This window comes from Podarcis vaucheri (genome assembly GCF_965113315.1).
Source record: "Podarcis vaucheri genome assembly, chromosome: 16".
NCBI lineage: Eukaryota > Metazoa > Chordata > Lepidosauria > Squamata > Lacertidae > Podarcis > Podarcis vaucheri.
The window spans coordinates 16159393-16187140 of NC_138754.1; the positions used below are offsets into that span (position 1 = coordinate 16159393).

Sequence of the window (27748 nt, forward strand, 5' to 3'; positions counted from 1 at the left end):
GAGACTCACCCCACACCTACCCCAACCCCAGCTAGAGCAACAAACATAACTCTGGAGGGAAAGCCCACACTTTTAGCGGGGTGCTTCCTGGAGCCCACTAAAGAAGAGGCTCAGTGTGTTCTACAGAAAGCCAGTGTGGTGGTGTTGTATTCTTATTAATTACCTGCCCTTCACCCTAAGGTCCCAGGGCAGGTGTCAACGTAAAAAATGTAATGTTGAATGTCTAGCTAGGACTGGGAAGACCCAGGTTCAAATCCCAAACCAGACACAAAGCTCACTAGGTGGCTTTACTCCAATGCACACACCTTCCACCTAACCTGCCTTACAGGGCTGTTGTGAGGATAACATGGGAGGCTGGAGAGACATGTGAACTCCTGGGCCAGCCACCCCACCTGAGGTTTGCTGTGGGCAGGAGGAAGTGCCCCAGCGATGCCACCTTATTCTCCTTGGGAAGCCCAGTTGGCACGACATATTATGGGGCAGATATTTATAACTCATAACAGGAGGACGCCTGACCGAGGAAGGACAGCCAGGTAGGCCGTGACAAGCGGGGCGACTGCGACTGGAGAGCAAGAGGCAGCCCTCCGCTCAGCCACAGCCACCTGCAAAGAGTGAGGGGATGGAGTGCTTTACCGGTGGGACTGCCTGCCTGCCTGCCTAGGGTACCCTTCCTGGCCTGCCCTTCCTCCCACTCCTGGGGGTGGGGAGACCCAAGAAGGCCGGGCTCGAGGCACAGGCGGACGGGCCACCCTCCCTGGGGCTTCGTGAGCCTCACCCAGACGTCGAGGTGGATACGGCTGAGCTTCCCAGCGCCAGCGTAGAGGTCGAGGCTGAGCTGCTCCAGCCCGAGCCGCTCCTCTAGGAAGTGTCCCAGGTAGTGCTGCAGCAGGTACCGGCAGGCGCGCTTCTTGATCGAGCTCGACCACGGGAAGAACCATCGCGACATGGCCGGCCCCGGCGGCCTCTCGCCCGGCCGCCACGATCACTTGACGCCCCGGCTCCGCGCCCGGCTTCTTTGGCCCCCTAGGCCCGGCCCCGCTGGCGGCCCGGCGCGCTCATTGGCCCCGCCGCCCTCCTGCGCTCGTCTCATTGGCTCGCCGAGCAGCAGCGGGGGGTGGATGACGTCGCGCTCGGGGCGGGGATAAGACGCGGAAGGGGGAAGAAAAGAAAACACTCAACCCCCCCTGCGGGGCGTGATATAAGTCTCCGTTGTGGAGATGCGCGAGCGCGAAATAAGTCCCCTGAACAGAGTAACCCGCACAGCTTTGTGGATAGGCAACTTCCGGGAACACTTCCCACGCTATACTGTATGTATTAACATCCATAAAGGATGTAAAAATTAGTGAGTGATGTAGGGTTTTCCTTTATAGTGGTGTGCTGCTCCCTCAAAGCAGAGGTACAACATAGTTTCACTATACGCTGCGTGGAGAAGGCCTTTCTTTGCTCTGCCCTGAACCTTCCAACATTCAGCGCCATTGGATGTCCTCAAATTCTAGGGCTCCGAGAGAGGGGGAAAAGCTTTTCTCTTATCACCTTTTTTATTTCCCCTGGCAGCATTTCTGTCAAATTTTGCCACGGGAAGGAAAATGGGCCGGAAACAGGAAGTTGTCGCTTTAAAAAAAAAGCGCGGGAAACGGAAGCCTCAGCCATCTCTATCACAATCCGCATCTCTGATCTGTGACTGCAATAAATTGATTCATTCATCGCTTACGGTGAGGGCGTTTCTGTCAATCGCCTCCGGTCACCTCTTGGCTGTAGGCATAGCCAGGATATTTATTTTAGGGAGGGGCAGGCTTTATAGGTTTTTTTTGGGGGGGGCGCAGAACCGACGGAATTGGTCAGTTAAGTATTTTTATTTCCTCACTTAATTTAGAGGGGGGGGGGCTAAGGAGAAAGCCAGGCAGGGCAGGGGGGCAAGCTGTGTCCCTCCCCATCAAGTAAGGAAATAAAAATATTTAGTTACTGACCAATTGCGTAGGTTCTGCGCCCCCCCCCCTAAAAAGCAGGAGCTGTCACGTGAGGGAATGGGGTGTCTCACGAAGGCTGTCTCTTGCTTGTGGGTGTAGAATAAGGGGTGCAGTGTGGAAGAATCGGGTTTCTGAGATGGGCCGTTCTGAAGGGGACGCATTAAAAGGATCCCCATGGGTTAGGCAGAGAGAGAAGATGCTCTTTTGCCGCAGCCACGTGGCCTTTCCTCAGCTGTCACTAGCCCAGTGTTTCCCAAACTTGGGTCTCCAGCTGTTGTTGGGTTGTTGTTTTTTAGACTACAATTCCCATCATCCCGGATCACTGATCTTGCTAGCTAGGGATGACATGAGGTGTAGTACGAAAACAGCTGGCAACCCAAGTTTGGGGGAAACTGCACTAGCCCAAGCTTCCTGGAATATTGTGTGGGTTTTCTGGGGGAAGGACTGTGTCCTTATTTTAATTCCCCCAGGAAAGTTGGAGAGAGCAATAAAATAGCTCCCCCATCACACAGTAGTGGTGGCACCATGGGTAAAAAAAGAATACAGTATGCCTTATAAATAGGACTAGGGTAGGTGGGGAAGCCTTGTCCTACCTATTTCATATGAAAGGTGGGGAGGGGTGTGTGCTCCCTATTCTAAATGTATTTCCTCTGAAGTGTCAAGGCAGAATTTCTGGATTACGTTTCACCTATAATTTGTAAGTGGTAAATGCTTTTTCTTGAAGGTTCAGCAAGCTGCTTCTCTTAGGGGGCACTGCTTAAACTTAAATTTCACAGGTATTTATGGTGCTTATGATTAATTTTCATCTATAGACCATTTACAACCTGCTTATATACTCATTATGAGTAAAACAAGTAATTACTTTATGTCAGTGAGTAAAAAAAGGAAGGCTGAAGAGGCAGCAGGAAGTATTGAATCTACTTCTGATCCTTGTATAAAATATCACATCTTAAATACCCTTCCTTGTTATAAAGACGTAACAGCCAAAGTGTTTTGAACTGCTTATAAAGTTGCCAAAGAAAATCAAGCATTTAACAACTTTGAAGATGAAATAAAGTTACAGGAACTTAATGACTTAGATATGGGCTGTATCCTTTGTTGAGGTTGGAACTTAACGGGTTAAGTTCTTCCCATGATGCCACACCATTCTGACGTCAATTTTGGAAGCTTGGGAGGAGCTTGGGAAGAGTATGCCTGTCCCACTCTGTACTTTGTGGGGAAAGGATGCAGTTTTGTCATGGCTGCAAATAGTCCTGGAAATTCCTGAGAAATGTTGGAATAAAAGCTGTAAATAGACAAACCTGGACTGTGTGTGTTTGTCTGGAAGCCAAGCTACGTGACAGTTTTACACCGCTGTGTAATCTCTGCTACGGCGTGACTGAGAGCTCGGAGCAGAGCGTGCGGCAGGAGAAGTGTGCCGGGCAGTAAAGAGCTAATTGAGGATCGCAAATCAATTAGCGGGGGTCGCGCCAGATCAATCAAATTCCACAGGTTATGGGTAACCTAAATCACCTATCGTAAAACCGTCACGGAAGAGCTGCCGGGAGCAGTGAAATCTGCGGTGTCGAGCAGAGACGCACGGAAGGAGGCGGAGGCAAGCAAGCAAGCAAGCTGAAAGACGCTGTTGCTGAATGCTGTGGAGCTGTGAGCTGAGAGCAGCAAGGAATCGTTTCTCCACGCCAGAGGAGCTGGTGCTTTTGTAAGTACAGCTTGGGGCCCACTTGGGAGAACGGGAGAACATGGCAGATGGCCAGGAGGTGATTCAAGCTCCGTTTGAACAGCTTGAGGAACTCACCGCCCAAGCGTGGAATACCTGGGCAAGATGGGTGAGAGCGTGGTTCATAGCCACGGACGTTTGGGACATTTCACAGAGGGAACCAGTGCAACTGGTGGACAGAGATGCAGGAAAGCTGAAGTCTGTTTCTCTGGAGGAGAAAATGCAGAGGGAGAAAGCTATGAGAGCTGAGGTCTGCATGTTGAGAGCAGGTGTTCATGCTAATTTGCAACATCACCTGGAAAGCATTGAATCTGCGTGTGAGGCCTGGAGTGTGCTGAAACGTCTGTGTGAAGGCTCAGCAGGAGGCCTAGGGCAGATGGAAGCTGAAAGCCTAGAGATGGCTGGAGCCCCTGTTCCTGATGATTTAGCCTCAAGGAGTGCTAGTGAGCAAGTCGGGGGGGCGGAAAGTTCCAAAGGCAAGTTTGAAAAGTTTTCCACTGAATCTGCTGGAATGGAGCGGCAGTTCAGGGGGGGCGGATCTGGCAAGGAGTGCTTTTCCGGAAGAAGGAGAAGGAGGCCAGCTGGGAGGAGCACCAGGCAGTGTTTTTCCACTGGATTTCGTCGGTGCTACGTGTGTGGATCTCACAGTCATTTCAAAAGAGACTGCCCACAGAAAGCGAGAGCAGCTGCACAGGAAGGCTTCAAGGACACCTTCCATGGGAATCAGTCGGGTTTCCATGGGAACCAGTCTGGAAGGGGAGGTCAGCGTGGGAACGCAAGAGAAGGACGAGGAAAACAACGTGAGGAGATTTATCAGATCACGGCTAGTCTGGCGTTGGCTGAAGACAGCTGTGGGGCAAGCCAAGAGCTAAGTTTTGTTATTGACTCTGCAGCTAATCGCAATTTGATTCCAGAGACACCTGCTGTCGAGAGGTGGAACTGCACGGCAATTCCTGCCGGGAAAACTGTACTGTTTGCAAATGGACAGAAAAGAAATATGACTAATGCTGTAAATTTGCATTTTTGTATTTTACAGGAAACGTTGGAGTGTTGTACTGTTCCTGGGATGCACCACTGTCTTTTATCTGTGCCTTATTTACTGAAAAAGGGATTTACGGTTTGTTTTCAGGGTGATGTTTGCACAATCTCCAAAGGAGGGAGGATGCTTGCCAAGGTTAAAAAGGGGCAGAATGATCTCTTCATTCTTAAAACGTCTCTGGAGGGTGGTGGGAAGGTTGAGAAAGCACAAGCACTGCATGCTACAATTCCCAATCATGATTCATGCGTACATGCTTGGCATACACGTACAGCTCATAGTTCTCTAGAAGAACTACAGGTGCTGCCGGAAGTTTCCAATGGTTGTAAGATCTCAGAATGTGGACATGCTGTAAATTGTGAAACTTGCAAACTGGCAAAGGTAAAAGGTTGCAGTTATCCAAAAGTGGAGAGGATAACAACAAAACCTTTTGAACTGATTCACATAGATCTGTTGGGTCCTGTAAAAGAACCAAGTCTGGGAGGGTCAAGGTTTCTGCTTACGATGCAGGAGGATTTTACTCAGAATTCCTGGATACATGGTCTCAAATCCAAGGATGATGCAGCACAGCTGATCAAAGGGTGGATTGAGGGGGTGGAACAAAGGTTTTCCACCAAAGTGCAAGCTGTCACAAGTGACAGAGGAGCTGAGTTTACAGGTTCTGCTTTGCAGAAGTACTTTCACAAGAAAGGGATACGTCACACAGTGACTTCACCCAATCAGTGGGGGGTGGCAGAGCTGAAGTGTCAGGCTCTGGTTAAAACTGCACAGGTGTTGCTGGAAGACTCTGGGTTACCTCCAAGGTTTTGGCTGGAGGCAATCAAGTATGTAAGCTTCACCTGGAATCGCACCTACAATTCCATGGTAGGGGACACACCATTTGGTTTGTTGCATGGCAGGAAACCCCAGATTCATTTTTTGCGTATGTTCGGGTCACGTGCGTCCGTGCCGGTACCTGCTGCTTTGCAGGGGCCAGATGGATCCAAGTTCCGAAAAATGATCTTCTGTGGGTATGAGCCAACAGCGAGTGCATGGAGGTTTGCATTTCCATCAGGTGATCAGAGTAAGTTACTGATCAGTAAACACGCTGAGTTCTATGAGCAGGATAAAAAGACACAAGCTGCTGTCAAGCGTGATGTTCTTTCAGAGTGTCTCTCTGATTCAGAACAGGAAGATTCTGAGGGGGAGGAAGGAGAAGCTGAGTCTGATGATGACGATCAGATAACTGACCAAAGTCAGGAACAGGAGGAGGTATCTGTAGCATCTCCACAAGTTGTAAAAAGGGAGGCCAAAAGTGAGCCCAGTTCCCCTGTGAGTGTAATGGAGAGGATTCGAAAACGTTTTAAGTCAGAGGGGGAATCCCGTGATGCTGAGGACACATTTCCTGGTGGCAGTGAGTCAGAGGTAACATCTGAGTTTATGCCCAGAAGGTCTAGTCGCACAACAAAGGGCATTCCACCTGAAAGGTACCAGGCAACATGTGCGTGGGCGAAATTCGCACAGTGTGATTCTGGAAGTGTTGAAAGGGTTCAACAGGTGCCTGGGAAAGATGCTGGGAAGGAGCACAAGGCAAAGGGTAAGGTGTTGGGCTCAAAAGGGTCTTGCCAGAAGGTGCAGCAAGGGGGGGTGTTGAGGTTGGAACTTAACGGGTTAAGTTCTTCCCATGATGCCACACCATTCTGACGTCAATTTTGGAAGCTTGGGAGGAGCTTGGGAAGAGTATGCCTGTCCCACTCTGTACTTTGTGGGGAAAGGATGCAGTTTTGTCATGGCTGCAAATAGTCCTGGAAATTCCTGAGAAATGTTGGAATAAAAGCTGTAAATAGACAAACCTGGACTGTGTGTGTTTGTCTGGAAGCCAAGCTACGTGACAGTTTTACACCGCTGTGTAATCTCTGCTACGGCGTGACTGAGAGCTCGGAGCAGAGCGTGCGGCAGGAGAAGTGTGCCGGGCAGTAAAGAGCTAATTGAGGATCGCAAATCAATTAGCGGGGGTCGCGCCAGATCAATCAAATTCCACATCCTTGACTCTACAAATGCTTGCGTCAATGTTGTAAACCATATTGCAGATGAAATGAGAAAAACATTGATAAACAACATTGTGAACTCAATGTCCTTAATTATTGATGAACCGACAACTGTGGGTAACAGAACAACTTTGATTGTTATTGTTTGCGTAGTTCTTCCCAAAATTTTGGCTCCAATAAGTCTTTTCCTAGATTTGATTGAGTTTACAATATACAACAGCAAGATGAATTTTAAGCTCATTAATACCTCATCTTGAGTGCCTAGGAATATCAGAAGTTCAAAAGGACTAAGCTCCACAAAAACGACATTCAATAAGTTAATCTGCTTTCTATGAAAGTCTGAAAGAAACTCTTAGAAAATGTATACTTGAAGGAGAAGATGCTGATTTGCCTGGATGTGCAAAGGTTTTCAATTCCAAATATTGGCTTAGAAAGCAAATAACCTTTGGTGAAACTGAAATCAGAAAACTAGCACAAAAGTTTTGCTTAGATGAAAGGGAAGCAATTCATGGCTTTCATGAATATCTTCAAGAAAATTTAGTCCCAGATGAACTACTTCCTCTAAAGCATGATTTAAGCACAATTTTAATATCTTCAAGTGAAAAAGGATTCTCTTAGGTGAATCTTACAGTAACTTCATCAAGAGCATCTCTGCTTACACAGACAACTTCATCACTGATGTTCATCAGAATGGTAGGATCTCCTCTTACTCGGTCGAACCCTACCAAATATTTGGCACCATGGCTGCTACAAGGCCATCTTTCTGCAGTTGATACAAAAAGCAGGAAGCTATCTAGAAGAGACGAGGGTACATCAGAGGATATGTTAAAAGTGTGGCGCTTACTGTAACAACTTCATGGTGAGTAAAAGGTAAAGGTAAAGGTACCCCTGCCCGTACGGGCCAGTCTTGCCAGACTCTAGGGTTGTGCGCTCATCTCACTCTATAGGCCGGGAGCCAGCGCTGTCCACAGACACTTCCGGGTCACGTGGCCAGCGTGACAAGCTGCATCTGGCGAGCCAGCGCAGCACAAGGAACGCCGTTTACCTTCCCACTGGTAAGCGGTCCCTATTTATCTACTTGCACCTGGGGGTGCTTTCGAACTGCTAGGTTGGCAGGCGCTGGGACCGAACGATGGGAGCGCACCCTGCCGCGGGGATTCGAACCGCCGACCATGCGATCGGCAAGTCCTAGGCGCTGAGGTTTTACCCACAGCGCCACCCGCGGCCCCTCATGGTGAGTAGAGGCACCTTTTTTTCCTAGAAAAAAGCACTCCCCTTTCTCCATGCATGATTTTATAAAATTCTACAGTGTTGCCTCTTACTTTTCATGTTGCTCCTCACCCAGCTTGCTCAGTTCATCTTGCAGACTCCCCTTGCTGGGCTAGGCCTGTTCTGCTAGGCCTATATAAAGCCCTTAACAACTTGGCATCGGTTTATTTGCGAGATCGCCTAACCCCACATATGCCCACTCAGCTTGGCATGGACTGTCAATGGCACAGAACTAAAAGAACTCGCTCTTTTAGTGTGGCACCACTAACCCTCTGGAACTCCCTGCCTATTGATATATCAAGCAGGCACCTTCACTGCCCCCTTTTTAGTGCCTGCTAAAAACATTTTCATTTAGGCAAGCCTACCCCAGTTTTTATTGGTGATAGGTAAGTGATCACTGTACTGAAGCCATGAGGTTCACCAGGGCTGTCAGCTTGACCAGCTGGACAAAGACCTGGGCAACTGGGAAAGAGGTTCTCTGCAGCCCACAGGAGAGGAGAGACACCAGCCTGGATTCTGCCCTCCCCCAGTTCTCAAATTCTTCAGCTCATGTTTACTCTGGTTCTAAGCAGACTGGTAACTTTCCCAAGTAAATCTTTGACCAGCACCAAGCAGGGAGGGCTAAGACCAGGCCTAGAAAGGATAATAGGCATGGTTCAGTGGATTTCTCAGAAGGATTAATGGTTCTAGAATGTTAAAAATAAATGAAAAATAAATAAAGCCTCAGACAGAGCTCTGTCTATGTCTTCCTGAAGATCTAACCTTGTAGATTTGCTTTTTGGTCCCCATGTTCCTTGGATCATCACCCTGATGAGACTGTATAAAACTTCTTGTTTGGACGTCAATAGGATCCACTCTGCTTAGATTTTGTCCCAAGGCAATCAGAGACACAGAATTAGGACACCATTTAGCTTTCCAGCTAGCTCCCCCGCCCCGTGATAGCAGTATTTAACGTTTATAAAGCACCTAAAAATTCCAAAGCTCTACAGATATTAAAAGCCAAGACCGGACTCGGCTACTGACTCCCAGTGTAATAGAAGCATCATACAAGGAACAAGGAAGGTAGAAGAAAATGAGTGTTAGAGGTAAGTGTTCTTTGTGGCAGGGATTGCATGGAGAGGGGAGGCCAGTTGCTCCCTGCTCCTTCTCTGGCTAGTGGATGAGGTCATACTGGTCCCATCATTGCCTTAATGTTCCTCCTGGGCAGTGAGGGAAGCAGCCTTCTGCGTGGGCTTTGTGCCACTGACCAGTGGCAGAGGACATGTGCTTCCCTTCAGTTCTGCAGCTCCTCTTTTTCTTTTGTTTAGAGGTATGAACAGGGTTCTGCATTGCTACCTTTGGCTACTGTCTTCCAGTACTTTCTTACTGAGGACACCTGAGATAAGGGACTCATACTGCTCAGCAGGCGAAACTTACAAAGGAGCCTTTCACACACCACAATTTAGCAGCGCCTAATCCTTGCTAATCTGCTTTAAACTATAAATGGAATAGCAGCTCTGCTTCCAGACTTCTGGAACCCAAATAACATTTTGTAGCCAATATTTCCCCAGCCCCAAATGTTGGGGGGGGACACCCTGATTTTCATTGGGCAACCATTGTGTTAAGTACTCCCAGTCATGAATCCGTGACCCCTGATATTGTTTGGAAAGTGAAGGGGTTAAGTGACAGAGCTGATTCCTAGAAAGAAGAAACAGACCACAGAGAGAGAAATGCCTAGAGCAATCTATGAGGGCCATAACTAGTCAGATTTTCTGAGCTCAGTGAGGAGGGAGAACTGAAAACGTGAGAGGGATATGCTTTGTTCATGATGTTGTGCAGATGCCCTGTAAAAAGGGAGTATACAAAGTGTGACTATTCCACGGCAAATGCCCTTTGTGGAAAGAGCATCAGTGTTTAATGTTTCTCAGCTCTAATGCTCTGTAGTTCCCCAATTTTATGCTTTCCCAAGAACTTGGCATCACCACCAGGTAACAAATGCAACTGTTTATTTATTAACAATCAACTATCAATAGACACAAAATAAATAATGCTCAGGACTTGTTCTGGAAGCAAAGCCCCTGTGCAGAGGAGTCGTGCAAGCAAGTCAAGAAAGGCTGGCTAATCTGTCAACCCAGGGGGGAGGCCTCTCTTCTTGTATTCCTCTGAGATTTGTCTCCCACAGGCAGGTATGTGTAGAGTCTTGGGGTTGTTCCAGTGGCCTTTCCATCCATCTGTCAGTTTAGGGGATAAGTCACACCTCCCATCCCACCAGTCTCTCGAATCCCAGACTGAGAAAATCCATCCCAGTCTCTGCAATTTCCACATCCAACTTTCTGTCCAACCAACGACAAAAAGGTGGTCTGGCAACCAAGATGGAGAAATAGTCGGGCAGGGCTGGTTATGACAAGGGGAGTGTATGTGAGAGAAAGGCAGAGTGCCGGCTTTGATGCTTGCTGAATCATTATTATCTTTAAGTACAAACCATAAAACTGGCAGCAATAGCATCACCGTTGAAAGTTTTAAAAAGCTGGAGTGAAGAAGAAGAGTTTGGATTTGATATCCCGCTTTATCACTACCTAAAGGAGTCTCAAAGCGGCTAACATTATCCTTTCCCTTCCTCTCCCACAACAAACACTCTGTGAGGTGAGTGGGGCTGAGAAACTTCAAAGAAGTGTGACTAGCCCAAGGTCACATAGCAGCTACATGTGGAAGAGCGGAGACGCGAACCCGGTTCACCAGATTACGAGTTTACCGCTCTTAACCACTACACCACACTGGCTCTCTGGGGAGGTATTTGCTTGGCACCACAAAGGTTACAAAGCAGGGGCTTGGCAGGCCTCCCTGGGGAGAGGATTCCATCAATGAGCGGCCACCACTGAGAAGGTCCTTCCTCCAGTCGCCTCCCATCACACTTCAGATGGAGGAAGCACTCGGAGGAGGCCCTCAGGCGGTGAGCTCACTTGCACAGGTGGGCAAGGAGGCAGGAAGGTGTTCCTCAAGGTTCCATTTCTCTCTGGGATATGGATGTCCACAGCCTAATTGTCCCATGCACTACAGAGTCCCTCAAAAGAGGCTGAGCTCCAGTAAGGAATGTTGCTCTGCCTGCCCAGGCTGGCTCCCAGAGAATGATCCTGTTTCTTGTACATCTGAAGCTCAGAAGTATGTCGACCAGACGACTTGAGCCCTGCTCTTCTCCTGCGTCTCCTTGAGAACTGCTTTGGGTTTCCGTCTGGCTCTAGGAACATGACATTCAACAATATTAAAAGCAGATACTCCTATTGGTTAGAGGAAGAGAGGAAGAGGAGATGGGAAAATGCAGCCTTTCGGGAAGGGAATAGAATATGAACAGAGCTGAGCTCGATGCGCATGAAGGAAGGATGTTAAAGTGAGGCGCGGGGAGAGGGAGAGAGAATCATTTTGAAATGAGACAGGAAAGAGCATGTGATCGGAAAATCGGAAGAGACCAAAGCAGCTACATTTGGCCCCACAGAAGCAGCTGTGGGGAACTGGAGGGAGGCGAGATAGCACATTTTATTCCCATTAACTGCTCATTGAAGTGCAGAGCACCAGCTTTTGTGTCACATAGGACTCTTCCTCCAGATTGGATGTTCAAGGTTGATAAAACAACAAGCTTTCTCCACCATAGGAAGAAGGGCGAGGGGCTTTGATGATGATGATTATTATTTGTTGTCGGCTGCTATTATGATTGTTACTAAGACTGGTGTGTTTGGCTAATACTGGCTGTTGTGCATAAGGATGTGTAACAAAGAAAGAAGAAAGCCCTATTAAAGGTGTGGTGGTTGGTGAAAGGGAAAGATTGTGAGAACAGGTGTGGGGGTAGAAAGCTTTTGAGAAATTGATTAGTGTTTAACAGTATACACAGAGAAACATTTTGTCCGGCTGTATATTGATACGATTATTGCTGTAAAAGGATATTGTCTTGTACTGTATATCAATGGCCTTGGATTTTCTTTCTTTCTCAAACTAAGAACTTAAGAGCCTGCTGGATCTGGCCAAAGGGGGCCCATCTAGTCCAGCACCCTGTTCTCACAGCGGCCCACCAGATGCCCGTGGGAAACCTGCAAGCAGGATCCAAGCACAAGAGCTTTCTCCCCTCCTGTGGCTTCCAGCAAACTGGAAGCTGAGACATCATGGCTTGCAGCCATTGACATGTCTGTCCTCCATGAAACTGCTGGGGGGCAGTGGAATTACCTAGGGAGGCACTAAGAGGGCAGTGGGGGGGTGCAGGAGGCAAGTATCAAATTTCAAAAAGTTGGCATCACTGGATCAAGTCCATCCATTTTGTTGAATTAATTAAACCAAATAATTTTAACTGGATTTTGAATAAACGTGCAATTGTTACTACTTTGAATTTTATTGCGTTGCTATCTTCTTTAGGGGGTTGGCTATTCTGAATAATACTTTCTGCCTAGGGTAGGGTAGAGGGGCACTGGTTTATGGGAAGAAGCGGCTGGTGGTCCTAGACACTCCCACACACACCTAGAGGAGAGAAAACAAGACCCACCTTTCTTCCACTTCTTCTACCGTATCCAGGAGGGGGAGGTTGTGTATCTCGGGAAGGAAACCGGCGGCAAGGCCGGAGACAATGGGAGTGACGCCAAATATCACCAGGGGCAAGAAGGGCTGGAAGTCGCCGGCCGTCAGCACCCCTGGGGCCACGATGCCACCCAGACGGGCCATCACCATGGTGAAGCTGGTGCCCGTTTGCCTGCCAAAGAAAAGAGCAGGGGTAAGATCTGACAGAGCACCTGCCTCTCCTGGGACTTGAGGCTCTCTGCCTGCAACGCTTTGACATGCACATATCAGAATTAGATGATGATGATTAGAATTTATATACCGCCCTATACCCGGGGGTCTCACAGAACAAAATCAAGATATGAAACCACAAAATATGTAATAAAAATAGAAACAACCAACACTTTCTCAAGGCTAGGGTTGAGTAACATCCCTTTTCATGGATTCTCCATCTTACCCCTGATCCATTATTATTATTATTATTATTATTATTATTATTATTATTATTATTCTATACAACTTTTTGAAGGCATCCCTGTATATACAGCATTAAGTTTTTAATGCTTGATGTTTTTCTACGTGTCGGAAGCTGCCCAAAGTGGCTGGGGCAACCCAGCCATATGAGCGGAGTACAAATAATAAAATTATTATTAAAATTGTTAATAATAAAGAATCCGAGACCAGGGAGAAGAAATGGTGGAAGAAGACTGGAAGAAATTTAAAGACTATCTACAGAAATACTGTAAAATTAATGAATGTTAAAATGATGTTGGACTGAAAATAAGTGGTTTTGGTATTAAGGCTAATAAGAATATGTAAATATAGATAGTTATTTGGATGAAAATATATAGTTATAATAGGTTAAGAGTAAAGATAAATGAAAGAGGGTAAGGATTTGCTGAAAGGACTTTGTAAACGGGAATACAAAAGGGGAGGTGTGAGGAGGTCAAGGAAATAAGCAAATGAACTTAAAGATACTGAAAAAATGGATTATTTCTTTTTAAGATATTGTTTTTCTTTTTTCTCTTTTTCTTTTTCTTTTTTCAACTATCGGCGTTCTAGGTTTCTTTTTCGTGTTAGTTGTTCTTTTTTCTTTTTTGTATGTCAAGATCCAGTTCACACATGCACACACTTTTTTCATCCTTGCCCAGTGCTGAGCTCACCTCACAACAGTTGGGAAAAGCTCCCCGCCATAGAGATACAGGCACATGGAGGAGGCCGCCAGGCAGCCTTTCCCTAGCACCACAAGGGCCAGGCGGCCTGTCAACATTTCTAGAAACAAATAGGGGGAGAAGAGGAAAAATAGGTTGGAATCATGATTCTAGAGTTGGAAGGGACCCCCACAGGAATCTGAATCCAGCGAGTCAGAATTCTTGCTCCATCCACACAGGAAGACACATCCCAATTGTACGGTGTGGTAGCGGTGGGCACACGGACCCCCACCCCAGACCCCTAACCCCACTCTCTGGTAGCCAAATCTCTGCCCCTCAGCTTGCACAGGGTGGGAAAACCAACCCCATGGTTTTTCATAGGCTCTTGATCCTGTCCTGGAACATCTCGGCTGTGAACTGACTGCTCCAAAAGAAGCCTCTCCAAGGGTTATTTTGGGGGGTGCTCACGCCCAGCCCCTTCAGCCAGAGGTTGCTCCTTACCAGAGGGTACCGCAAGGGTGAGCAAGAGGAAAACTCCAGCCAGGATGAGGGAGAGGCTCTGGATGGTTCTTCGGCCGAAGAATGCCAGCAAAAGGGCGCAGCCCATCTTGGCCAGCAGGTCGATGGTCCCAAAGAAGAGCTGGACCACAAAGACGTCCAGGCCAAAGACAGAGAGGTCCATGGAGAGGCCAAAGTAGGCCAGGTTGATGGAGAAGCTGTGTGGGGAGAAGGAGGAAGGGGGTCAGAGGGAGGCTCACCCCTTGCATTGAGATGGCCAGCATTCTGGCAGAGTCGCCGGGAGATGCAGCGGACCTTTGGGAGGTCTAGTCCTCTCATTCTACATCAGTGGTGGAGGACCTCCCAAGGTCTGCATCCCCCTGTAGGCACCCCTTTGGGGTCCACATGCTGTTTGTTTGTAGGCTAGAGGCAAAAGTGGGCAGGCCAGTTGGATGTGGCTATTACTTTTGTATAGGGGGCTACATTGCAGCCATGCCAAGGCCAGAGGTTCCTCCTATTTCTCCATCCATGGATGTAAAAGGCATCATCACAGATCAGGGACATATTCAAGCTGGGAGAGGGGGAGTCCTGATGCCTACACATGGCCTGAGACTGCCCACCCTTTTTCTGTATCTGCTTCTGCCCCCTACCCCACCTGGTTTGTTTTTTTTTTTGCCCCAGCCCATTCTGGGAGCCTCTTGGGGTACCTTATCAACATGAGGCAGCAAGAGATGCGTCTCAGGGTTGGAGTGCGGAAGAGGTCCAAGCAGGAGTGGGAGCCCCTCTTTGAAGTGCTGTTCGCCACTTCGGTCTCCAACATCTGAGGAGGAACAGAAGGCAAGAAATCTCAGTGCACTGGGTAGGGGGAAGAGGATATCATGGCTGAGACACCGCAGTCTCTGTTGTGCCTCATTTCTAAGGGAAAAATGAACCCTGGGTAAGGACCAAGACCCCTGGAATCTCACACCCAGGGCCGGATTTAGGTTTGATGAGGCCCTAAGCTACTGAAGGTAATGGGGCCCTTTATATGTCCAGCTGTCCTTTGTCAACAACAAATTGTTGCTCTTTTTGTGTTGAATATATGCTATATGGCAATTTATGGACCAAATAGGTATCTAAAGCCATTTGAATATAACAAAATCTGTATTTTATCAAAGTGATTATTGAACTGAAATACAATTAAGAAGAAGTATTTTAATAGTGAAATACAATTATGAAGAAGTATATGGGGGGGGGCAAGAGAGTGGGGCCCTAAGCTATAGCTTGTTTAGCTTATATGTAAATCCAGCAGTGCTCACACTGCTGAGGGATTGAGGAGGCATGTAACAATAAGTATTATCATAAAAACTGTGAACACACATTTTATTTTCTATCCCCTATAAAGATTCTTAGTTGGTCCAACCTTGCTGGCGGACCTTGGAAAACATTCGCTAGGGCCCAAACCCACTCTCAGCGACCCTGCCCCACTTTTCAGGACTGTCAGCAACTAAAGATCTGTGAGGTGATCTTTGATCTCCCCCTCTCTCCTTTCCCATCTCCTAGGCCAGTGTTCATCTTCAGCCTTGGGTCCCCAGATGTGGTTGGTCTACAAAACCCTTCATCCCCAGCGAGCTTAGATAATGGTCTGGGACCCAAGGCTGTTCTGGGCAGGAGGGTCCACTGCATTTCTGAGTGTGGTGCCCAGTAGCTGCCAAAACCACACATGAATGTTGTGTGACACTAACACAGTAGGATGTGTGCCTGAAAAGTATTTCCACCAGGACCCACGAACACTCAACTGCCAGACTGAGCCTTGGCGGTGGGACATGCTGCAACCAGAGATGACCAGGGTCTTCACTCACCTCCAGAACCACGGCCTCCCCTGTAGCTGCCTTCCCATTGATCTTGGCCACACGCTTCAGGTTGCGGAGGGCGGCCTCCCGCTCATTGTTCATAAGGAGCCACCGGGCTGATTCTGGTAGCCACCTGAGGAGGAATCCCAGGACTTGCTTGAAACTGGCCATCTATTCATTTATACGTATTTGTCAGGGAACTGACATCAGAGGAAAGGGAGTTGGTAGGGCTCCCAGAGACTGGGAGAGAGTCAGCAGCCAAAGCAGGGACCAGCAGGGGGAGCGAGGGGTCTCTGGAGGAGGATCTCAGTAATGCTGAGAGAGACGCAGCAGCCCAGGCAGGAAACAGCAGGGGAGAGAAAGGGGTGAGAGACACGTCCAGCGAAAATAGCGGGGAGGTGTCAGAAGCAACTGTAGGGAGACCCATACTTCGCCGGAAGCTGCCACGTCGTGAGTCCAGGAGACGCGTTTCCGTTAAGGAGCTTCTTTGCTGGAAACGCTTCCGCAGGCAGCCACTGTCAGACTCTACTAGTGACTAGAGCAGACATGTCTGAGGAGCTCTGTCACACACAGAGGTTTGTGGAGCCGCACAAACTCTGAGGGGGCACAATTTTAAGCACAAGCAGCTAATCATCCCCTGACAGCAGTCTGACAGTCTCTGTACGCTGCCTGTGCAGGAGAAAGCATCATGAGCAACCCAGCCGGAACCGGAGAGGCAGGGGTTGGAGCTGGTCCAAGCTTGGAAGAAAGGTATCAAGCTCTGGAGGTCCAACTTGCGCTGCAGACGGCGAGGCTCGAGGAGAGAAGGGCTCAGGATGCAGACAAAAAGGGGAGAACCACTCAGTTCCCCAGAAAGGTACCAGGATTGGTGCAGAAGTTTGGGGGGGACCCCAAGGATTACCATGCCTTTAGGACAGAGATGCAATATGCCCTTAATGTGCAGTTTGATGAGTTCCCTGATGAGGAATCGCGAGTTGCTTTCGTAATTGGGCATCTTGAGAAGGGGGCGCGAGACTGGGTTCGACCCCTGATGGCAACGCACAATGATATCCTAAAGGACACTATGAAGTTCTTTCGTGCAATGGATATCATGTTTTCCAGCGATATTGAGGAAGGGGTGGTGCGCAGACAGCTAATGGCTTGCAAGCAGGGAAGCAGATCTGTCCGTGAGTACTGGACTGAATTTACCATGCTGATTCACAGATTGGGGTGGGATTTATCGGCGGCACCCATTCAGATGCTATTTGAAGAAGGTCTTTCTTCGGCTGTGAAAGACGAGCTGTCCCGGAGCCCCAGGGCGGTGTCTATGGATCAGCTGACCAAATCTGCGCTGACCATTGGAGCGCGCCAGGAGGCAAGAGCCTTGGAGAGGCGGGAAGGGAGAGGGGAACGTTGGAAGGAGTTCCGCATTCCAGACATTCCTGAGCCAGCTTTCCCGCCGGCAGAGCCGATGGAAATCGGAACAGCCCGCGCGCGCGCAGTTTCAAAGCCCAGTGAGGGGGCTAAGAAGGAGGGAAAAGGAGCCCGGAAATGCTATCTCTGCCAACAGCCAGGCCACTTTGCCAGAGTCTGCCCCCAGAGGAAGGAATGGCAAGGGATGGTGGGAGCTGTTGAGGGGGGAGAGCAGGGAGAAACGGAGCAGGTAAAAGCCAACGCCTGGTTGCCACCGTCAGGGCACTGCAGCCAGGCCAAAGAGCAGTGAAAGTGCCCGTGCCAGAAGCTCCTCGACCTGCTCTAGTGATTGAAGTGTCGCTAGAGCTGCAAAATGGACACCCCCTAAAAATAAAGGCGCTGTTGGACTCAGGCAGCTCCTGCAATTTTATGAGCAAGGAGTTTGCTGCTGAACACCAGATACAGACGATCCCTTTAAGCAACCCCCTGCAGGTGACCACGATCGATGGCAGGGAACTGTTGGGAGGAGGAGTCAGCTTGCAGACCGTCCCAATGATAATGAGGGTGGCAAGGCACACAGAACTGATAGTGTTTAATGTGGCCACCTTGGGAGGCGCTCCCATTATTTTGGGAATGAGCTGGCTAGCCCTACATGATCCGCTGGTGGGCTGGCATCAAAGAGTGGTTTCCTTCGGTTCAGCACATTGCTTAGAACACTGCAGGGGGGAAAAGGGGTCAGCAGGGGCCCAAGCCACCCTGGCAGGGACTGAAGTAATGGAGAAGGGGAAGGTGCCACCACAGTATGCTGATCTCAGCGACGTGTTCAGCGAGAAGGAAGCTGACCAACTACCCCCGCATAGGCCCTTTGATTGCCAGATCAATTTACTCCCTGGAGCACAGCTTCCTGTAGGCAAGTTGTATGCCATGTCAGACAGGGAAATGCAGGAGTTGCGAGAGTTCATTGACAAGAACCTGAAGAGAGGCTTCATCAGAGAGTCCAAGGCAGCGGGGGGTAGCCCAGTGTTTTTTGTGGATAAAAAGCACACGGACAAGCCGAGACTTGTATGTGATTTCAGGCGGTTAAATGCAGTGACAGAGCCGGCGGCTTTTCCTATGCCCAGGATTGATGATATTTTGACCAGGGTGCGGAAAGGAAAGATTTTTACAAAGCTGGACCTAAGGGGGGCGTACAACCTGATACGTATAAGGAAAGGGGATGAATGGAAAACCACCATGTTCACCCCTTTGGGGGCATTTGAATACCTCGTTATGCCTTTTGGATTACAAACAGGCTCCGCGTGTTTTCAAGCCTTCATGAACCACGTACTGGGGCCTTTGCTCTACAAGAATTGCGTGGCCTTCCTAGATGATGTGTTGGTGTATTCGGAGAATGAGGAGCAACATGTGAGAGACGTCAGAGAAGTGTTGAGCAGGCTGCAAGCCAACAGGCTGTGGGTGAAACTGGAGAAGTGTCAGTTTCATACCAAGGAGGTGGAATTCCTGGGGTACCGCTTGTCAGACAAGGGGTTGGCCATGGACCCCGGCAAGGTTCAAGCAGTGCTGGAATGGAAAACACCCAAAACCAAGAAGGATGTGCAGAGGTTCCTAGGGTTTGGAAACTTTTATCGTAAGTTCATCCGAAACTTCGCCCACCTGACGGCGCCCATCACGGACTGTCTCAGCAGTAAAAAGAAGTTTGTTTGGACGGCGGAGGCGGAGCGAGCGTTTGAGGAACTGAAAAGGGCCTTCGCCTCTGATGAACAACTTCTGCATGTGGATTTACAAAAAAAGCTGAGGGTCGAAACAGACGCTTCTGACAGAGCCATAGGGGCGGTGCTTCTTCTGCAGCCGGGGAAGGAGGAGTCAGAGTGGCGACCGTGTGCCTTCTTTTCGCGAAAGCTGAACAAATCCGAGAGGAACTACACGGTGTACGACCGGGAACTTCTTGCGATTCATGAGGCTTTCCGGAGATGGAGGCACCTGCTAATTGGTGCACAACATAAGGTGCAAGTGTGCACGGACCATAAGAATCTAGAGTATTGGAGAACTGCGCGAGTGCTCAACCAACGGCAGTTGAGATGGGCCCAGGAGTTCTCCAAATTTAACTTTGAGATTTGTTACGTGCCAGGCCCAGAGAACGTTAGGGCGGACGCTCTCTCACGCAAACCTGAATATTTGGAGGGGGAGGGTGCACCCGAAGAGACCCATGTCATTCCAGAGGACCGCTGGGTGTGTGGGGCGGCATTGGTGGGGCAAAGGGAACTGGTAGAGGGAACGGTGCAGGATGAATACGCCCAGGACAAACTCAGGGGTCTCAGGAGGGAGGGAGACAAACCCGGGGGTTTTGAGGAGAGAAACGGGGCGTTGTACTACAAGGGAGCGTTATATATACCTGAAGGGGAATTGAGGGAAAAGGTACTCAAGCAACTGCACGATAGCCCCACAGCAGGGCATTTTGGGCAACACAAAACCATGTGGCTGGTTACCAGGGAATTCTGGTGGCCCAAGGTCAGGGAAGATGTGCGGGAGTATGTGAGAGGGTGTGACCAATGCCAACGAGCCAAGGGGGAGAGGCGGGCACCGGCAGGTTTATTAGAACCACTACCCACGCCGGAAAGGCCATGGGAGGCAGTGGCAATAGATTTCATGACTGATCTGCCAAGGTCCAGAGGGAAAACAGCCATCATGGTTGTGGTAGACCTGTTAACCAAGATGGCCCACTTTATAGCCTGCTCACATGCAGTCACAGCGGAAGAAACCGCTAAATTGTTTGTGGAAAATGTGTTTAGGCTGCATGGCGCCCCCTTGAGGGTGGTTTCTGACCGAGGGAAACAATTTACTTCCAGGTTCTGGAGGAAGCTCATGAGCTTATTGCATGTAGAGGTGAATTTCTCAACTGCCCGTCATCCAGAAACCAACGGGCAGGCGGAAAGAGCTAATGGTGTCCTCCAGCAATATTTGAGGTGTTATGTGAATGACAGAGAGAATGATTGGGTGGAGAAGCTGGCGTTGGCAGAATTTGCCTACAACAATGCAGAGAACGTGTCCACGGGGATGAGCCCCTTTTTGGCTAATCACGGGTGTCATCCCCGAGCCTTCCCAGGGGGGGAAGGGGAGAACTGGAGCGTTCCAGCTGCAGAACAGTTCGTTGAAGAAATGGAAGCGATCCATCGCCAGCTCCAACTTAACTTAAACTGGGCGAAGGAGGAATATAAGAGGCAGGCAGACAAAACCAGAAGGGAAGGGGAAAGCATTAGGGTGGGGGACCAGGTGTGGCTGTCCACCCAAGGGTTACCATTCAAAGGGGGTTGTAAGAAGTTAAGACCCAAAAGGCTGGGCCCATTTGAAGTCACGCAGCAGGTCAACCCAGTGGCTTTCAGACTCCGGTTACCGAACCACATGAAGCTGCACCCAGTGTTCCACAGGTCGTTGCTGTCACCGTATAAAGGGGACAGAGAAGGGAGGGTCAATAGGGGACCAGCTATGGAGGAAAAAGAACACAGCTACCATGTAGCGGAGATTCTCGATTCCAGGTGGAAGGGAGATCAAGTAGAGTATTTGGTAATGTGGGAAGGGGAGCCGGAGTCGGAAAACACCTGGGTCATGGCAGAGGATGTAGATGACGAGGTTTTGATAGAAACTTTTCATCAGAGATTCCCTCGTAAACCTCAGCCAGTGGCGAGGTTCCGGAGGGAATACTTCGCCACCACCGACGAAGAAGAAGAGTTGGAGGGGTTCTCTGATTCCGAGGCGGAGGAGGATTCAGCGAGCCGGAACGAAGACCGATGGAGGGAAATGTTCGAGACGTCTGAAGATGAAGAGGATTCTTTTCGGGTTTTCAGCTCCTCACCGCCCAGAGGAGAGAGTAGGGGCAGGGGAGAAGGGGGCCCTGGAGGGGAGGTGGATGTCAGGGAACTGACATCAGAGGAAAGGGAGTTGGTAGGGCTCCCAGAGACTGGGAGAGAGTCAGCAGCCAAAGCAGGGACCAGCAGGGGGAGCGAGGGGTCTCTGGAGGAGGATCTCAGTAATGCTGAGAGAGACGCAGCAGCCCAGGCAGGAAACAGCAGGGGAGAGAAAGGGGTGAGAGACACGTCCAGCGAAAATAGCGGGGAGGTGTCAGAAGCAACTGTAGGGAGACCCATACTTCGCCGGAAGCTGCCACGTCGTGAGTCCAGGAGACGCGTTTCCGTTAAGGAGCTTCTTTGCTGGAAACGCTTCCGCAGGCAGCCACTGTCAGACTCTACTAGTGACTAGAGCAGACATGTCTGAGGAGCTCTGTCACACACAGAGGTTTGTGGAGCCGCACAAACTCTGAGGGGGCACAATTTTAAGCACAAGCAGCTAATCATCCCCTGACAGTATTGACAGCAGAAAAGAAGCGTTTCCCACTTTCTGTGTGACAGCCCTTCAGATATTTGAAGATGGCTATCCCATCGCCTCTCCATCTCCTCTCCTCCAGGCTAATCACCCCCAACTCACTTAACCGTTCTCCTCCATTTAGGCTTGGTTTTATTATCTTGGTTGCCCTCCTCTGCACATCTTTCATCTTGTCAACATCCTTCTTAAATTGTGGTGCCCATAACTGGACACAGGACTCCAGATGGGGTCTGACCAAGGCAGAATAAGCGGTAATATGACTTCTCTTGATCTGGACATTCTACTTCTGTTGATGCAGCCTAGCTCCTGTGCTCTTTTGCTCTTCATTCCCCTTCTCCATTTCAGCCACAGGGGCTGGGACCCCAGACTCACCAAGAGTAGGCGAAGAAGACAAAAAACGGTGCGGAGATGGCCAGCTGCAGCCAGCGCCAGTCACGAAGGCCATAGGCCAGGCCGGCAAGGAGCACCTGCCCAGCTGTGCTGCTGTAACTCTGTGTGGCCACCACCGTGGCACGATGCTTGGTGGGCACCCACTCCAGGCCTGGGGAAGGGAGAACAGGAAATCCCAAAGTCTGAATATGGAGCTGGACCTGGAGGAACCAAGGCGGTTCAACAATGTCTCTAGCTGTGTGCTTATACATGGAGAATATTGGTTGTTGGATTTTTTTTTAATAACAGGTTTATTATTATTACTTATTGCATTTATATCACATATCCAATGCCCTTTTAAAATGTGTTGGGGGGTTATTGGGTTTTTGTTTTTATTATTATTATTATGTATTCTGTGTTTTTATATTGTGATTTTATCTTGTAAGCTGCCCTGAGACCTGAGGGTATAGGGTGTCTACAGATTATTAATTTTTGTTGTTGTTGTTGTTATCAAAGCTCAAGGTGGTATACACTGTTCTCCCTCTCCTCTTTTAATCCCCACAACAGCACTGCAAGGTAGGTTGGGATGAGAGAAGCAGTTAGTGGCCCCCAAAGTCACACCCAGTGAGCTTCATGGCTGAGTGGGGATTTGAACCCGGGTCTCCCAGGTCCTCGTCCTCATTTAATCCCCACAATAACCCTGTGAGGTAGGTTAGGCTGAGAGAAGCATTACCTGGCCCAAGGTCAGACTCAGTGAGCTTCATGGCCCAGTGGGGATTTTAACCCTGGTCTCCCAGGTCCTAGTCTGACACTCTAATGACTACACCACACTGGCTATCTCAAGATGGACAAACATTATGGGAAGGGGCAACTGGTCTGCAGCAGGACACCTGTTCTGCACAGGCAAGGCCTCATTTTCAATCCCTGACATTTAATAAAAGTATCAGGTGACCAAAGTGATGGAGAAGACCCTCCTCTGCCCTTGACCCCAGAGAGCTGAGCAACTGTGGAAAGAGCAATGGGGAAATGCCAGGGACACCCATGGGAGATTTCCCCCACCCCTCAAGCAAAGACCAGCTTCAGCAAAGGCCTTTTCCTCAGAGCAGGGAGGGTGTTGTTCTCCTCCATCCCCTCCACCATCATCCCAGGTTGTCTCCGGGGCACAACTAGTGGCACTCACTGAGGCAGACATAGTTCAGCAGGAAGCCAGAGATGCCCACGCCACTCAGGAAGCGGAAGATGCAGTAGGTGGCAAAGGTGGCAGAGAAGGCAGCCCCTGTCCCCGTGACAGCGACCAGCAGCAGCGACCAAATGAGGATCAGACGGCGCCCAAACCTGTACAGCCAAGATATCAATGGTCAGCTCTGGGAAATGCCTTGTGGGGAAGTTGCTGAACTGTTCTAGCTGGTCATTAGAAGAACAACGGTGCCTGAGCTTGATTTTTTCCTCTTCCCTCCCTTTCCCCCTTCCCTTGTGTGCCGTGTCTTTTTTTATTTATTGTAAGCCTGCAGGCGCAGCGACTGATTGCATTTAAACAGTAGCATGTAAGCCACTCTGGGAGCCTTTTTGGCTGAACAGTGGGGTATAAATACTCTCAATAAAGAATTAATATTAGGAGGGTTCACATGACTACGAGGAATGGGTTGCGACAGGCCTTGTGTGCTTGGGCCTCCCCTCTCCTCCTCTAGCATAGGCTGTGGAATTGGTACCTTCCACTTTCATTTTCAAGTAACCACAGTTCAGCATTAGGAAGGAGAGCCCTGCTGCCTCAGGCGGTCCATACTTGGTGGGCGGGGGGGGGGAGGGAGTGGGCAGAGCAGTATATGCCTGTTCTGAACCTTGAAGCTAGGCCACATCCATACCATACATTTAAAGCACTGTTGTGCCACTTTTAAGCAGTCAGGGCTACTACCCCCAAAGAATCCTGGGAGCTGTAGTTTGTGAAGGGTGCCGACAGGTGGCTGCTGACAGGAAGAAACCCCACCACCATTCCCCTCACAGAACTACAGTTCCCAGAGTGGTTTTAACATCCAATCCCTCTTCACGGCGGACTCTGGGAATTGTAGTTCTGGGAGGGGAGTAGAGGTTTCCTAGCAACTCTCAGCACCCTTAGCCAACCACAGCTCCCATAATTCTCTGGGGGAAGCCATAACTGTTCAAAGTGGCAGGATAGCTCTTTATAGGCATGGTGTGTGAACAAGGTCATTGTCACCGGCTCTCTGGTATACTGGAGGAAGTTGATGTTAACTGGCAGCTAGCAGTCTGCTTAGCTTTCATTCCTGGAAGAAGAGGAGGAGCCATCTTGTCCCTGGTCTTAGGCAGCATCATTTCTTGGGCTGGCCCTGTGGATCACACTCCCTGAGGCACCTGACTGGCCCTGGTGGGAGTAGCATGTGGGACTAGATGGGCCTTTGGCCTTAAATGACCCAATTGCTGGTCTCGCATTGTTCTGCTCTTCCTGTCAACCTAATACAGTAATGATTAAGTGAGGCTTGTGAATCAATTACAGGCCCATCGAGCAACGCTGCAAGATTCGCATTGCTGGATTATTGATGCCACTAGGGAGCCTGTGGCCCTGTGGGTGTGCCTGCACCCCAACTCCCACCAGCCCCAGACCCACGGAGACCAACAATGGGACCTGCAGTCCAGAAACATGGGGGCGGGGGCACACCAGTTCCCCACCTCTGACACAGATTGTGATTTGGAGTGTTATGGGGAGCAAGCTGGATCCAAAGGGTCAATGTCTGGGAGAGAGAGTAAGAACACAAGAAGAACCTGATGGATTTGGCTAGTGGCCAGTGGCCTCAGTGGGAAAACCTCAATCAGGATTCGAACACAGGAGCAACTCTCCCCTCCTGCTGTTTCCAACTACTGGGATTCAGAAACATTGCTGCCTCCACGGTGGAGGCAGAGGATAGCCGTTGTGGCTAGGAGCTGTTGACCATCAGCTGAATGGTCTCTTTGAGTCCAGGAGAGGTAAGGATGTGTGGATGTGTGTGTGTGTGTGTGTGTGTGTGTGTGTGTGTGTGTTACGATTATTCAAGCCGACAGATCCAAAAGGAGAGGTTAGGGTTTTTGAAGGAGGTGGTGGGACCACCCAGTGGAAGAACAAGGTGAGGTGAGCAGGCTGGCTTCTTACCTGTCGGAGAGGTCTCCAAAGATGAAGGCTCCCACCAGGACCCCTCCCATGAAGAGGGACTGAGCCAGGCTCTTGAGGGGTTGTAGGTGACAGACCAGATCCCACTGCAGGGAAGAGAGAGGGAGACAGATTTGGTGAGGCAGCCTTTGGTGAGGGGGAGATCAGTAAAACATGAGCTGACAAACTGGTCCTTGTGGGCAGCATGCAATGGAGGGGAGTGGGTGAAGACTGGGGGGGGACCCCCCACTCAAGTATCAATTATTATTATTATTATTATTATTATTATTATTATTATTAGCCCTTCACCAAGTCCCAGAGAGGGTTGCAACAGTTTCAAACTCAGAATGAAAAACAGTTGAAACACATTGCATTCACAATACTGTAATAGGGTGGATCCTGAAGGCAGGGCGGTGTAGTGGTTAGAGTGTTGGACTAGGACTTGGAAGAGACAGGGGTTCAAATCCCCACTTGGGCTGTGAAGTTTACTGGCTGTGTGACCCTGATGGAAGGCAGACTCCTACCTCACAGGGTTGCTGTTGTGGGGGATTAAATGAGGGAAGGAGAACCCAGATTGCCAATTTGAGCTCCTTGGTTAAAAATTGTGGGATAGAAAAGCAATAAAACAAATAAACAAAACACTGGTGTCAAAGGCCAGGGTAAACAGGTGCATCGCCTCCTGAGACATTTCAAAGCTGCCTCCAAGTTGGGCTGCCAGGCTGCCTTGGCATCTGATAGCCTTCCCTCCTTGTCTGTTGTCACCCTCCCTGCAGTCTCCCTGTGACATATTGTTTTGAGTCCACCCATATTTGTCATTTGGAACTGGGTCTTGCCTGGGGTTCCAAAGTGAGTGTTGGGCTAGAGACAGGGAGTCCTGGGGCTATTTATTTATATAGTGGCACAGCAATAAAACTGCTACCCTGTTCACAAAGCTAAGCAGGGTCCGGTATGGTTTCAAATTGGATGGGGAGCTGCATGTCGAAATTCCTGCATTGCAGGGGGTTGGACTAGATGACCCTCAGAGCCCCAACTCTCTGATTCTATCCCATATTGTTTAAGGAGCTCAAAGTGGCCCACATACTTCTCCTCCCCATTTTGTCCTCATTTAATCCTTACAACAACCATCTGAGGTAGGTTAGGCTGAGGGGCAGGGACTGGCCTGAAGTCACCCAGTGAGCTTCACAGCCAAGTAGGGATTTGAACCCTGGTCTTTCCTAGGTCCTAGGCTGGCCCTCTAACCACCACACCACCACTAGCTCTCCCCATGGAACCATGACGCTCACTTGAGCCAACCTCTCTCTCCACTTAACCTACCTCACAGGGCTGTTGTGATCATAAAAAGTGGGGAGAAGCCAGGCGTATTACCCTGCCTCTTCGGAGGAAGGGTGTTAATGTTATTCATACCTCGGTGACGATGGTGGAGGTGAAAGTGCTGCGGTCATACTGCCAGCCGTCCTGGCATGGCTCCAGCTCAGGGTCCCTATCCTGGCTCAGGGAGCCATTGGCGTCAAGGGCCAGCCTGACGGCAAAGCGGTGGCATCTGTCCGGCCAAATGCTTTGGTCCAGAAAGAGAGGGTGACCGTGATGGGAGGTGTTGGCTGGCGACGGCAGGCGACATCGGTGCTCCGGGGAGGCGGCGCTGAAGTTCTGCACCAGGTTGTGACTGGCGAGGAGCAGGACTGGCAAGGTGAGCAGCAGGACGGAAAAGAACTGGAAGGGGCCCATGCTGCCCACTTTCTCCAGCAGGTCCCCAAAGGGGATAGCAGCTACGGGGCCCTTGGGGCAGAGGGAGAGGCGACGCAGGCCTTTGGCAGGAGACATCCTTCCTCTTGGCGTTACCTTTGTCTCAAGCGCAGGGTGCCCTTTTATGCCAGGAGGAAGGATGTGGAGGGAGGTTGGGGAGGTGGGTTAATCAGTCACCACCAGACCATTGGGGTGGCTGTGGCTAGGACTGTGCGCATGGGTGTATATGTGTGAACAGATACCTGTTCTCTTCCTGGTCTGCAGCAGCATGCAGTGCCCAGTTGCTGAGAAAGATGCAACTGGAGAGTAAAATTGTAGAGTTGGAAGGGACCCCCAATGGTTGTCTAGCCCAACCCAACGGCCAAATTCACATCAAGCATTTAAAGCACTTTAAACAGCCATGGTTTCCCCCAAAGAATTCTGGGGCCTGTTGTTTATTAAGGGTGTGCTGAGATTTCTTAGGAGACCCCCTATCCCACTCCCGGAACCACATGTTCAGGGTAGGATAGCTCAGTTGGTTGGATAGGTAAATAATTGGATAGGTAGTTGGATAGGTAAATAATATTCCTGCATTGCAGGGGGTTGGACTGGAATCCGCAGGGTCCCTTCCAACTCTACAATTCTATGATTCTATAAGTCTAATTCCCAGAGTGCTTAGCAATCCATTCCTCTGCACAGGGCATTATGGGAATTGTAGAATGGTGGCTTCTAGCAAATGG

General features: G+C 49.7%; 2 protein-coding genes and 1 long non-coding RNA gene across 5 annotated transcripts in view; 1 reads left to right on the forward strand and 2 right to left on the reverse strand.

Annotated features, from left to right (window-relative positions):
• Positions 1-1053, reverse strand: part of ATG2A (autophagy related 2A) — a 38134-nt gene extending 37081 nt beyond the window's left edge. Inside the window, exon 1 of the mRNA XM_082204214.1 lies at positions 776-1053. Within this exon, the coding sequence (XP_082060340.1) occupies positions 776-946 (171 nt within the window). The 5' untranslated portion in view covers positions 947-1053. The remainder of the gene's footprint in view (positions 1-775) is intronic.
• LOC309521635 lies at positions 323-12125 on the forward strand. Of its 3 annotated transcripts, none has more exons than XR_014214740.1 (3): positions 323-533; positions 7411-7606; positions 11985-12125. It is a non-coding gene; the product is annotated as an uncharacterized lncRNA (long non-coding RNA). The 3 variants fall into 3 exon arrangements; XR_014214741.1 differs by lacking the exon at positions 323-533 and adding an exon at positions 1242-1307; XR_014214742.1 differs by lacking the exon at positions 323-533 and adding an exon at positions 1379-1754.
• LOC309521599 (solute carrier family 22 member 6-A-like) lies at positions 9985-27412 on the reverse strand. Its single transcript, XM_082204295.1, has 10 exons — positions 26691-27412; positions 25290-25393; positions 23331-23485; positions 22154-22322; positions 16022-16145; positions 14888-15000; positions 14184-14398; positions 13695-13803; positions 12521-12724; positions 9985-11230 (listed from the first exon to the last, which is right to left on the reverse strand). Exons 1-10 carry the CDS (start codon positions 27105-27107, stop codon positions 11149-11151), a joined length of 1692 nt encoding a protein of 563 aa, XP_082060421.1. The 5' UTR covers positions 27108-27412; the 3' UTR covers positions 9985-11148.
• Between the last annotated feature and the right edge of the window lie 336 nt (positions 27413-27748).

Coding starts and splice junctions, on each gene's coding strand:
- LOC309521599 (XM_082204295.1), bottom strand. CDS start 27,107: ATGTCTCCTGCCAAAGGCCTGCGTCGCCTCTCCCTCTGCCCCAAGGGC. Junction 22,323..23,330: donor GCTGAACTATGTCTGCCTCA/GTGAGTGCCACT, acceptor TCCCTTCCCCAG/GCCTGGAGTGGGTGCCCACC. Junction 13,804..14,183: donor CACCCTTGCGGTACCCTCTG/GTAAGGAGCAAC, acceptor ATTTGTTTCTAG/AAATGTTGACAGGCCGCCTG.